Source organism: Chrysochloris asiatica, unplaced genomic scaffold (assembly GCF_000296735.1).
Source record: "Chrysochloris asiatica unplaced genomic scaffold, ChrAsi1.0 scaffold00007, whole genome shotgun sequence".
Classification (NCBI taxonomy): Eukaryota; Metazoa; Chordata; class Mammalia; order Afrosoricida; family Chrysochloridae; genus Chrysochloris; species Chrysochloris asiatica.
This window is the reverse complement of record NW_006408525.1, coordinates 5,743,274-5,756,793: the sequence shown is the minus strand read 5'-3', so window position 1 is coordinate 5,756,793 and position 13,520 is coordinate 5,743,274. Positions and strand designations below refer to the sequence as shown.

The 13,520-nt window shown below is 37.2% G+C and overlaps 1 protein-coding gene across 1 annotated transcript in view; it reads right to left on the bottom strand.

Annotated features, from left to right (window-relative positions):
- ACACA (acetyl-CoA carboxylase alpha) overlaps window positions 1-13,520 on the bottom strand; it is a 336,306-nt gene that overhangs the window by 111,139 nt on the left and 211,647 nt on the right. Inside the window, exons 36-39 of the mRNA XM_006832345.1 lie at window positions 10,444-10,485; window positions 9,065-9,280; window positions 7,984-8,139; window positions 6,320-6,523 (exon numbers count right to left, since the gene is read on the bottom strand). Of these exons, the coding sequence (XP_006832408.1) occupies window positions 6,320-6,523; window positions 7,984-8,139; window positions 9,065-9,280; window positions 10,444-10,485 (618 nt within the window). The remainder of the gene's footprint in view (window positions 1-6,319; window positions 6,524-7,983; window positions 8,140-9,064; window positions 9,281-10,443; window positions 10,486-13,520) is intronic.

Below are 13,520 nucleotides of genomic sequence, written 5' to 3'. Positions count from 1 at the left end.
TTACATATAGCTCATGGGAATTTCAATGATACAACCATTCTGACAAAGGGTTTGGCAGACTGTTATAAAGTTTTATAAAATACTTAAATGATCCAGCAATTTACATTCTTATGTATTTATCCAAGAGAAATAAAAGCATATCCATACAAAGATTTATAAATGAATGGTCATAACAGCTTCCTCCATCAACAGAAAAATTAACATAAAAAACTATGGTATATCTAGATAATGGAATAGTATCCAGCAATGAAAAGGAACACATCAATTATCTATACAACATGGCTTAATCTCAAAAACATTTTGAAGAGAAGAAGCCACACAGAAAATAATACATATTTTCTGTTGACATTCATGTGAAATATAGACAGAAACTAATCTGTAAGAAGAAAAAAAAAAGGCAGATTATTGGTTATTCCAGCCCTAGGCAAACAGCAATCTGTTTTCTCTCACTATAGATTATTTTTTTCTGCCACAGAATTTCATATAAATGAAGTCAGACAATTTTCTATCTGGCCTCTTTTGCTCTGGACTGGGTTAAGGGAGTCCTGCTGGCTGCTAGAGAAAGGCCAGCAGTCTGAACCCACCAGCTACATTGAAAAAGGAGAAAAATGTAGCAAAGGAGTATGTGGCAACCTGCTTCTATAAAGATGGACACCCTTGGAAACCCTACAGAGCAGCAGTTCGAATAGATTAGAAGGTGGTGGGTGTTTGTTTAATATTCTTATTTAAAGTTGTGATTGGTGCCTCTAATTTTGGCTGCAAAGGGGAATGACAGAATTTTTAGGAGTGACAAAAACGTTGTCTATTATGATTGTGATGGTGATTATATGGGTATATACATTTGTCAGACTGCACTAAACTGTATAGATAAAATGGGTGCATGTTATTATATGCATATTTTAACCCAATAAAAGTAATTAAATATATACATTTATCCCCCACAGCACAGTGGAAATCAGTCCAATGCAGATTACCCAAGTCTCTTCTCTGCACAATGCTTGACATCAGTGTTCATTATAACTATTACCACTAAGACTACAGAAGGAGAATGAAGCAAAATATAACTCAAGTAAGTTAACCTTGTTTCTTTTTATATATATATATATATAAATTGAGTGAAGGTTTACAAAGCAGATCAACAATTTTACATTCAACTAATTATATACTTTGCTTCATTACATGGTTGCAATCCCCTTCATGTATCTACCAGTGAACAATATTTACTATTCACTTTATTGCATTCCTTGCTACCTTCATTTTTCCTCTGCTAACTTCCCTCTTGTTGTGTATTTCCTACCATGTCACCAATATTAACATGTGTCAACCTTTTAGCTTGTGAATAATTCCTCCCCCCAAATCATCACAGATCGTTTCTTTTTGTTTAATATTTTTAAACTTTTTACAACATTGCTAAATCCACTCAGCATAATGTTTTCTAGGTTCAAACATGGTTATGAGGTGTTTCACAGATTCATCACTATTCTTCAACATTTTATAGTATTCCATTGTGTGTATGTACCAGAGTTTAACTATTCTTCTGTTGATGGGCATTTAAAGCTGTCTCCATCCTTTTGATATGTCTCTTGTAGACAGCATATTGATGGATCCTGTTGTCTTATCCATTCTGTTCACTTTATCTCTTGACTGGTACATTTAATCCACCTACATTCAGTGTAATTATCAATAGATAGGAATTGATTATTGTCATTTTTCAGTGGTTTTTTTTTGTGGTGCTGCTCGATTCTTTGTTCCACATAATTTTCTATGTTGAATTCTCTTTTGTGGGTTTTGTTTTCATTTTTGTTGTGTTAATGTTTACTAAATCTTTCTGATGTTTGCTTTTTTTTAATTCTAGTGTATTTTATTTCTTTGAGGTTACCCTGTAAAATTTATTAAGGTTCCCCCCCCCATTTAAAACAATAAGCTTTATCTTAAAATATACTTGATTTCTCACCTTTTGGGAGTTCAGTATCTACACTCTTTCCTGTCTTTGCTTTGTAGTTGACTTCATTATACATTGATATCTCTGGTTCCCTATTTTCAGTCTTTAAATACTTCTATATCTGGATTGAGTTCTGGGTAGTGTAGTCATATATGGTAATCTCAGGTTGTTGTTTGCTGTTGTTGGTTCTCAATTCAAAGAACAACACCCTTCATCATTTTTTAAAAGTTGGTCTGGCCATTACGTATTTCTTCATTTCTTTTTCTCAGGAAATGTCCTCAATTCACCTTCGTATTTGAGGCACAGCTTTGCTGGGTATATGATTATTGGTTGGCAATTTTTTTCTTCCATTGCTTTCTTGCCTGCCTGAGAAATCAGAGCTTAGTTTTATTGGTGCTCCCTTGTAGGTAACATCATTTTTCCCAAGCTACCCTTAGGAATCCTTCCTTGTCTTTGATTTTGGAAAGTTTGATAGTCTTGGTGATTTTCTTTTGAGCTCTATTCAGTTTGGGGTTTGTTCAGTTTCTTGTATGCTTACTTTCTTGTCTTCACTGATATTAGAGAAGTTTTCTTCCAACAACTTTTGGACAATTTTATCTGTTTTTTTTTTACCGTCTTTTCCTGTTCTGGAATTCCAATCACCTGTAAATTGTTCCTCTTCATGGTATCCCACAAAACTCTAAGGCTTTCTTTGGATTTTTTCATTCTTCTTTCTGTTTGATCTTCTAGATACTATTATTGGGAGACTTCATCTTCAAGCTCACCAATTTGAGCTTCCATTGCTTCAAATTTATCTCTTTGTTGTTCATTTCTGAAATCTTAGAATTAATCTTCTGGATTTCTAATTGCAGGTTTCGTATTGTTTCAAAATTTGCATTTATTTTGTTTGTTCTTGTAGCATTTTCCTAAAATTTTTTCTGTGTTCTCCTTTTTCCCTCAATCTTTGGTAGGTACCAAAATATCCTTCTTTTTCATTAGTTCCATTACCTTTTTCCCTCAGAAATGTTTTCTGTCTCTGTATCTTGCTAATTTGTTTGAGCCATTCCCTTGTTTCTCATGTGAGCTAAAATTGTTGTCTCCAGGGCAATGTGGGGTTGTTGTCTTTGTAAGAAAAAGCAATGCAGTTGTTGTACCCAGAGGGGGGATGTCTCTGGTGGGTTCCGGCAATTAATGGAAGTGGTTGTGGAACGATGTGACAGCGGAGCTCCTGACCTTAGCTGGAGATCCTGTTGGTTATGTTATTTATGTTCAGGGCACTCAATCAGGAAGTAGATCCTACGGGCCCTTGATGGAGCTGGTTTCAGTGTCTGTTAGGACCACAAGGCAGCTGGGGACAGGCTGACTGGTTAAATGTTGGTCTGGTGGCTCTATGGGTTTTGTAGGCCTGGAGCCAAGGCAACCTGAATTCAGGCACCAAAACAGCACACCAATACAGTGTCTGCACTGGGCGTGGATGAGAGTTTGAGCTGGCCACACCTCTGGTCACCAGGGAAGTGTAGGGAAAAAGAAGAAATCACACCTTTTCTGTCCCACACAAATCTGTTCTTCCAGGCCTCTTTGGGCTGCCACACTTGCTAATAAAATGGGTGAGCTGCATCCAGCCAGCTGTGCACCAGTCAGCCTTCTTCTCTTGCTATCCCAGCTCCACCTCTCCTCCCAGCAAGCACTCCTTCTACCCAACCTTTCTTCTGAAATGCAAGGTGTCCAAATTTTCATGTGTGTCTGTTTTATTTGGTTTCTTGTATCTTTGTTGTAGAGGGTCTGTGTAGTGCATCTGCCTAGTCCACCATCCATCCAGAAGTCCCTTTACCTTGTTTTTTATTGGCAGAAAAAAATAATGTTATGGGGTAAGAAGCTGATGATGTTGTTGTTAAGTGACATCGAGTCGATTCTGACCCATAGCAACCCTGTCTAGGGTTTCCAAGGAGCAGTTGGTAAGCTTGAACCACTGACCTTGAAGTTTAAATGACTTTGCAGTCTTACGCTTTAGCCCACAGCGCCACACCAGGACTCCAAGAAGCTGACAGTGATATATAATAATAGAAGGGTCTGAATGGCTGTGAGTTTCAGCTACCTGTGTTAGTTCCATATTCTACTATCAAAAACACAGTGCTTTTGATCTTTAAAGTGCTAGACACAATATATGCATTCCCCACCCCGCCAAAAAACACCCCATGCAAAACAATCAACTCATACTGACCATATGTAGGGTTTCCAAGACTGCAAATCTTTATGGGAGCAGACAGCCTCATCTTTCTACTACTGTGGAGTGGCTTGTGGGCTTGAACCAATAATCTTGTGTTTAGCAGTCACCAGGGCTCCATATGACTCACTATGTTGTTATAGTTGTTGTGTGCCGAGTCGGTTCCGACTCATAGCCACCATGTATAGGGTTTCCAAGGAGTGGCTGGTGAGTTTGAACCACTGACTTTGCAGTTCAAACCGACCTTGAGGGTTGAGTGCTTATCCTAAGGCGTCACAGAAGGACTCACTATAGGTGGTCATTTAATGTTGAAATAATAAAACAAATGAGTAAATGACACACATTGTTCAATATTATCTTAAATTCCTATAATGATTCACTGAAGCCAAAAGGGAGAAACAAGTTGGCAATGAACCCAAGCAGACATTAAGAACAAGACATAAGTTGGAAACTGTCCCTTTTGTCAGTTCCCTCCTTCCAGTCATAGGCTCACAAGTCAATTCCGTCATCTCTAGGAGTGGCTCTAGAGCTGTCTCCACTAAAGAGCCTGAGGGAGACCTTTTCCTTCAGGGCTTCCTAAAGATGCAAGACTCTTGCTAACAAGGAGTTCTCCCTTAAGCTGAAGGTGGCTCTGTCACTCTTTCAAAGATTTATTGAGTGTGTATTTTGTGCCAGGTGCAGGACTAATCCCTGATTGAAAGCGTCCAAGCCTTTACCTGCCCCTATGTCACCACTAGCCAGCATATGGGAAATCTGAGCGTTTTTAATAAAGGGGGGGAAGTAGTTATGAAGAACAAACATATTTATCAAAAACATTAAAATCTCAAGTGGCCATCTTATTTTTCACACAAATAGACCTGCCTTGAAGCCATGGTAGAAGTTAATTAAAAACATCCCTGCCCATGGAAAGCTTTGACTGAAAATGTCTTTAAGGTTGTCCTGAAAATCATCAAATGCACCCAAAATTATTGGATACTTTTTCTCTTGCTCACCCCTCATGCTCTTGAGCACTTTCTCTGTTTCAACTGTTCACTTCTCACAGGATAGATTTCTCTAGCGATCTAACTTGGATTCAAAGCACAAAATGAAAGGTCACTCTGACAACTGTCTAAACTCAAATTTTAAAAATTCGTCTTCAAAAGAATGGCTTTGCCTACCTCTGTTCCTAGATTTAAAAGGACATAGATAAAAACAAAGGACACATGAGGTGTTCCTGACATCCAGTATAGAAAACAGACTGAATATTCTTGTTAATGCACAGTGGAGCAAGTGTGACCTTTAATCAGAAGGAACATACTTTCCAGTTCAAGCAAAAGATCTAAAATAACAAATAACTACCAGAGTTCTTAAAAAGCCATGAGCAATGGTGAAACAACCTAAACCTAGTATCAGAGAACACAGACCAAGTATTTAGAAACCAAAGTGGCAAAGCAGATCAAAACAAATTCTGTTATCTCATAATCAATTATTTTCTTCCCATTTTCATATCGGGGGGAAAAAAAAAAAAAAAAAGGGTTGAAGCTTGCCATTTTGGTTTTGGATATATGTGTGAGTCGGAACTGACCCAATGGCATTTAACAACAACATATATATAAAACACTTAAACTCTAAAGAAAAGGTGTTACTTTTTTTAAGACACTTAGGTGAACTCTTTGGGAAGGTACAAATGGATTCACATGAGTAAATATGATAAACTCACTCCTTGATACTGAGCTAGCTATTATACTATGTTGAAATTTCCCTTCTTCAAAACAGAAGTAAACAGCATATTCCAACAATTCTTTTCTTATTTGTCAAAGAGTGGTGTAATTGAAAACTAGAACAGGATAAGTCAGACCAGAGAAGACTAGTTGTTTGAGATGGCCTAAGAGCCCTCTAAAAGAGAGGTAAATTGCAGAAATACCTCTGAAGTCAGGCTCTGGGAGGTATCTGCTATTAGTGCTCACCAAAGTGTAACAAAAGGTTGAAATTTTGTAATAGCCATGATTAGGAACACAGACACATATTTATAAGGCAAATGACATTTTTCAAACTCATACATCCAATCTAAACTGATACAGGATAATCCCACTAGGCAAATCAATGGGATTTAAAAGTTTGGGTCTTACAAAACAAGGACAAATGGCTTAATTTATTGGAGCAAATCACATCTCTGAGGAACCTGAGTACTGTACCTGTGCCGTCCTAGAGTCAGTCACTTCCTTGTACAGGCTGATGTCCAAGTAATAGCCAGACTCGTTTGTCAGGAAGAGGCGAATAGGAATTGCTTTTCCCGTTGGTGTCAGACGAATGTTGATTTTCAGTTCTGCCTGGAGGACGCGCAATTTCCACAGCCGACTTCCATAGCGCATTACCATGCTCCGCACAGATTCCTCAATCTGACACAAACATATCACCAAGTACAAAACTTAAATACTCTGTAACTAGCACCAGTTTCAGAACTTCCCATCTTTGGGAAAAGATGCTGGTTTCTGGAAATGTGTACTATATACAGTCCTTATAAAAAGGGGTCAGATAATTTCTCCCCATCCCTACTCTTGCTTAAAACAAGTCAGGAATGATTTCACACTGGCCTGGCATTTGAAAGATTTTCTCTGGCTCACAACATCCAAATCATAATTCCTTCCCCTCTTCCCAATTACATTCATACTCAGGTTTGTATCAAAGATCTATCACAACTAAAATTACAAGTCATGGGATTTAAAACAAAGCCCCAAATAAGAATAAAATCTGTAGTCAAACAGCTAATAAGTAGCATTTATATGCATGGTAACTATGTTTCATTGCACTTATAGGACCTTCAATCAGCATAGCAATTACCACCATGAGTTTTTTCCATACAATTTTATTAAACTTTGTAATATATGCTTCTTGGTAAATTATACAAATTAAAGAAAGGAATTTGCAGGTGGTGCTAGAAACTTCTCTCTAAAAAGAGTCTGGAGCTTGGTCATTTCCAAGTTCAAGTAAGATTTAGGTAGACAAGGTAGACAGATGTTCCTTCAGTTTCTCTAAGGTTTATACCAAGGTAGCTTATTGCCCCTAGTTTACAATTTTGGAGAATTACCTTAACTAGCTGACTTTAGATGTTGATTTCTCCTTATTGATATACTAAAGTAAAACATCCCCCTCTAATAAAGTTGCAGGCAGCTACAGCATACAATTTAAAAGCACTGTTTTCCTATATGAAATCTTTCTAAAATTCTTTATTAACAAAATTCAAGAAGCAAAAGACCATGCCCACTACTGATTTTGAGAAAAGGAAATGTTGGTTCTGCTATCCAAAATTATATAATCTTAATTTTAAAATAGAACCTCAGTGAAGAAAAAGACACATAATACATGTGCAATTCCTTATCAACTACTTTCTCTGTGAAAAAAGACTAAGAGAAATAAGTTAGGCACATTAGAAAGGTGCATTACCTTGCTAATAAGGTCACCAGGTAAATATCAATTATTTTACAAAAGCAGTACTCATGTAAACTGTAGAGTTCATGCCATTTTGTCAGAATGCCTCAAAACAACAAAGTAAATATTCCAGATGCGAGATCGTAAGGAATTAGATAAGGCAGGACTATAATCATGGCCAACATCATAGAACAGATACCAATGAGGGAAAAGAGTTTCTGTGTTTTTGTACTGCTTATAAGTAACCAGCATGATACCATCAGCTCTGCTTTCAATGGCTACACCGAATCTTCTAACCATCCCAGAAACCCAGTGTTACTGGTATATCAGTTGAACAGGAGCACCTGTTTCCATGTCCAAGTGAAAATGACTATGAAGGAACTTCTCTGATGGTGCTTGTTACTGCTGGTAGAAATGCTGAAAAGTGTACCTTTGATGGGTCCATGATAACTGTGGGCACAAAGTTGAGGAAGATGTGGTTACAGTCAGTACGAACATTTGTATTGTTAAAAGCGACCTCCAACTCATCCATGGCTTCCAGGAGCAGCCGCTCCCCTTCATTTTGTAAATATTCAAAAGAAGCTTCCTATGCAGAAGAAAGTCACCATCAGTATTAATGTGTTTTAAAAGAGGCAATAAAGGAGAACTGTTAGCAGTAGCAGCATGTGGTGAATCATGAAACACCTGTTGAAGACACTATTTATCCTTCTCCTTAGAGTAATACAGTCAGCCCAATAACCACAGGCAGTCAAGGGTCAGAGAAAGTTCTTGGCAGTCCTTTCTGCTGCCTCTTAGTATATCATTTTCCTCCAACAGGAGAAGATTCTGGTCATCCCCAGAAGTATAGTCCCAATATGATTACATTTAACATATGCCATACAGAGCTAAACCTGTTTAGAAAGGAAAAGCTAAAGAAAGGGTATAGTTATAGGATGTAGTAACAATTAATAAATACATCAATAAATGCCTGGTTATACACAGATACTACTCAGACCTCAAGGAGCACTGGTAGCGTAGTCGTTATGAATCAGGCTGCAAACCTTAAGGTCAGCAGTTCCAAACTACCAGCTGTTTCGTGGGAGAAAGATGAGGCTTTCTGCTCCCGTAAAGGTTTATAGCCTTGGAAACCTTATACAGGGTCACTATGGGCTGGAACCGACTCCACGGCACATAACCACCACTACCACTCAGACCTCTGGACCAGTTTACAAAGGGATCACCTCTTTCTTAACCTTTTTCCTTCCGCTGATTTTTCTGCTAGTATGCTGCTCCTTCTCTCAAGTGAGTACTATCATGATTTCATTTCTAAGAAAAATCCAATTAAAGGTAGAAAAAATTACCTTTCTCATACATAATATTACTTTCCATGAGAGAAATTATTTCAGGACCTCTCCTGATTCTTGGAGAGTGGGATACAAGAGCCCCAATTTTAGAAATAACTGATTTTGAACCATTCTTGGTTCTTGGTCCCTTCCCTCAGAAATCACTTCACAGTACAATACAGCACTCACCTTGGTAACCAGGTCAGAATGTCTGATGATTGCCCGCACAAAGAACCTGTAGTCTGTCACTTCTGTACCCACTTCTACCTTGGCTGCCCCAAGATATAGGTGCATCTTATGATTAGCACATGGGATAGCAGTGAGGTCAAAATTTCTCATTCGATTCAGTTCTAACTGAAAAGCCAGAGCAGGTTCAAGGTGACGATATATACGATCCTCTTCAAACTGAGCATAAGAGTGGGATTAAGAAACAATTCACAACAGGCAGTTACAAAACTATGAATATCTACGGCAAAAGAATTGCTAGAAAACAGAAACCTAAGCTATGATGTGCTAATGAGCAACAAAAATGAGCTAGAGTTACAGCTTATGTAAGATTACACATTAAAGCATCTATGTACTGCCCAAGCTTTCACAATTATGCTTTTACAAGTAGTGATGCTCTCTCCATTTAAAACACAAAAAAACAGCAAAACAAAAAGAAAACATTCTTTTATCAAGTCCTTGAGAAATGCTATAGTACTTAATGTTTTTATAACTCATTTTTGACATTTAACCACAGACTGCTGCACATTAATATTTCTCTCACATGTCAATGTTTACCCTATCTAACTTGTTTAAGGGCAGTACCCGTGTTTTATACTGCCATCATTTCTGGCACATTAAGAAGAACATAGCAAATATTCAACAAATAAACAACACACTCCTGGTGTGGCGCTGTAGGATCAGCACTGGACTGTGAGCCACAAAATCAACAGTTCAAACCCAACAGCTGGCTCCTTCGGAAGCCCTTTGCAGGGTTACTATGAGCTGGAACCAAAAACTTGGTGGTACTTAACAACATATGTATATATGTTTAACCTTTTTTTTTTTTTAAGTTGTATTAATACATTTTCTGAATGTTTTGTTGAAATTAAGCTGTTTTTCCAGCATACACTTCAGCTGAGTGAATGGAGAGAGAACACCAAAAATGTACACTAGAAGCAGGAGAAAATGAACATGGCTTGAAATTATTTACTTTAAAATTGAAAAAACCAATGCACAAAACTAAGAGTTGAGTATAATAAATAAACTATGTAGGTGACAAGAACAGTCCTATCCTCTATCATATCATTAGGATCCTTCTAAAGAATAGGGGTAATTTTGAAATGTATCCCCTTTTGGGGTTGCTCAACAAATGTAACTGTTTCCTAAACTCTTCTTTTAGAAGGTAGTCTTTCCTAGTTCTAGACACATATAAGATGAAGGGGAGCACAAGTTCAGTTACAGAACAGAGAATGGCTATAAGAACACATGGCAAAGATTATTTTTTCTTAAATGACCAAGAATAACTAAAGATTTAAAAAAACTTTTTTTCTTAAGTGAAGAGAGGAAGGATCATTCCTTACCTTATCTCTTGCTCGGAACGTGAAAAATTTAGGGAATTCTCTCTGTATTAAAGAAGGGGGGTTGGAGGAGAATATGTCAGTCTTTCCTACGTATGACTCTTTGGAAGTAGACAAAGACTATAGAGGTAATCAAGCATTTAGATGACAGTTTCTTAGAAAACAGCACTTTACCTTAGTCCAGAGAATATGAATGATGCTCTAGCTAATGACTAATGTCTGATGATTGCCCGCACAAAGAACCTGTAGTCTGTTACTTCTGTACCCACTTCTACCTTGGCTGCCCCAAGATATAGGTGCATTTTATGGTTAGCACATGGGATAGCAGTGAGGTCAAAATTTCTCATTCGATTCAGTTCTAACTGAAAAGCCAGAGCAGGTTCAAGGTGACGATATATACAATCCTCTTCAAACGAATGACTTCCCCCACTCCCATTTCTAAACTTGAGAATCACCACACTATTCATTCAATGTCTACCCTCATTTCTGATGAGGCGGGGTTTGTGGAGAGATGGCACTGGGGAAGGATTCCTCTTTGTTCATTTCCATGTGAAAAAAAATTTTCCTAGGTGTTACTCTTGGCACAACCTGGCAAATAAAACCAATATACCTTTATTTTGCAGCTACTGCAATCAACTACTGGACTAATTTCCCAAGTTTCTCCTTAAACTCCTAAAATGTAAACTAGCCAGACAGCAGAAAGTCCCCAATGTACTTTATTTCACATTAATTCTCAAGCCAATAATTTCAAGGGTTTAAACAATAACGTTTCAAGATAAAGAAAAGTACAAGAAGCTACTTTGGTCACTACCACTATATGTATAGAAAAGAATGGGGTGGAACTAGTGAACTTGTAATAACTGGGTCTTACTGCTCTTTTGCAGGGCATTAACAGGAAAGCAACCAATTTACCAGAACCTTATTAATTAACAAAGATGAATTCAATTAGCAGAGTTCATTAGCTTCTGAAATTTAACTTATTAACACCAAATACCCCTGTTTTTCGGATGGGAAGCTCTACTTGTACTGCTGGAATCAAGTCATTACTATCTGCCTCTATAGGAGGTTTCATTAGGCATCTTCTTCATTTTGAGAGCAATATAATCAAATACTTATTGGTATAAGGCAAAAAAGACCAGGACTAGCTTTCTCAATCTTCCAGGGCTTTAGGAGCTATAAAGGGAAGATGGACTGAAAGCTTTCTAGTTGCCATGCACTCAAGTGTACTGTCTCATCAAATGCTCTCAACAATCTCTCAAGGTGTAGGTACTGTTGTTGTTGTTATATGCCGTCCAGTCATTAACAACTCATGATGATACTGTGTAGGGTTGCCAAGGAGCGACTGGTGAGTTTGACCCATTGACTTTGCAATTCAAACTGACCTTGCGGTCCAGTGCTTATCCTACAGCTCCATACTAGGACTTCAAGGTAGGTATTTGTTGTTGTTAAGTGCCACCAAGTCGATTCTGACCCATAGTGACCCTGTACAGGGTTTCCAAAGAGCTGCTGGTGAGCTTGAACCACTGACCTTACAGTTCAAATGACTGCAGACTGACGCGTTAGCCCACAGAGCCACACCAGCACTCCTAGGTTGGTAGATATTTGACCCCCATTTTACAGGTGAGAAGCCAGAATGTGAATTTGGGTCTCTCTACTGCCAGAGTCCACACCCTATAATCTATATTACTCTCTCTCTCAAGTCACATTATCAGCCAAGTTCCTAATTTAGAGCATTTCTCTTTGATGGCAGAAACATTAGGAACTAGGATTTTAAAGAAAAAACACAAAATACACAAAATGAGACTCATGCTGGAAACTTGGTAGTTCTTGAATTCATTAAACATTTCTTAATACTTTCTGTAGGTATTATACCTCACCATCACCCTAACTAAAATTTGCATGGTTAGTAAAAATTTTTTTTTTCCTCCTTTTTTGGCATTTTTAACTGTAAAATGGCATTTTACAATTTCCTAGGAACCTAAGGAAACCCTTGTCCAAGCTAGAATCTTTAAAAGTTCTTTGTGAAAATTCACACAGGACTGATCCTTTACTGATGCTGTTTTGTTCTAAATTCTGACCCCCACCAAATGCTAGTAAAGAACCAAAGGATGGCCTCAAGGTTACATAAAAAGATGTTCAGCTGAATTGTCAGGAAATTTCATGTTCATGACTTTGTATAGTCTATGGTTTTATTCCAGAGAGGTATGGCTTTCAGAGCATTACCTAAAAAGAGTAACAGGACCAAAAAAATAAAAAGTGAATAATAACAAAGCCTTTCATGGAATTCTCAAATAAAAGTCAAGGAAAGTGAATAGAGGTAAATACTATCAACTGAAGGAACATGGATGGCAATATAATCATTGTAATGAAACTAAGTACATGATCTGCTCTGTAAGCCTTCATTGAATTCACAATGAAAAAGTTTTGAAAAAAAATTAAGGAAAGTGATAAAACTTTAGGCACATATTCTTCTAGACTGTCAGTTATTAATTAGCTATTTAATTGAAAATATTTGTTATGTCTACAAATGTTAAACAAGTCTTTTAAATTAACTAGCTAATTAATATTCAAGTTTAGATATTTGAAAGATCAAAACTCTTTCAAAAAAAGAAACTTAAAAAAAATAAAATAAAATAACAGTAATAACCCAAAAAAAAACTTTCTTTTTCACTAAATTGATTAAGAAAATGAGTAGTAACTAAAGGTCATGAAAAGCAAACTATTTGAATGGAAATACTTTCATAGTAAATAGTAAAAGAAACTAATTTTTGGAAGAGGTGGGAAATGACTACCATTCAGAAAACCACTTTCATTAAGGTTATATAAGAAAACATGTCAAGAGATAATATAAGAGAGGGGAATGGAAGAACAAAGCAGATGGGAGAACAATTAGGTCTCAATGGGCTAAATGAGACAGAGGTAAATAATGATATATGCACAAACTGGGAACAACAGGGTTCTGGGATACAGAGATCAAGCCATGGTTGGAATGTGGAAAACGGGGGAATAATATTTAGATGCTTGGCTGTCTTTTGAATCTTGGTTTTCCTTGCATTATATTATAAAATAGACACTGGAGG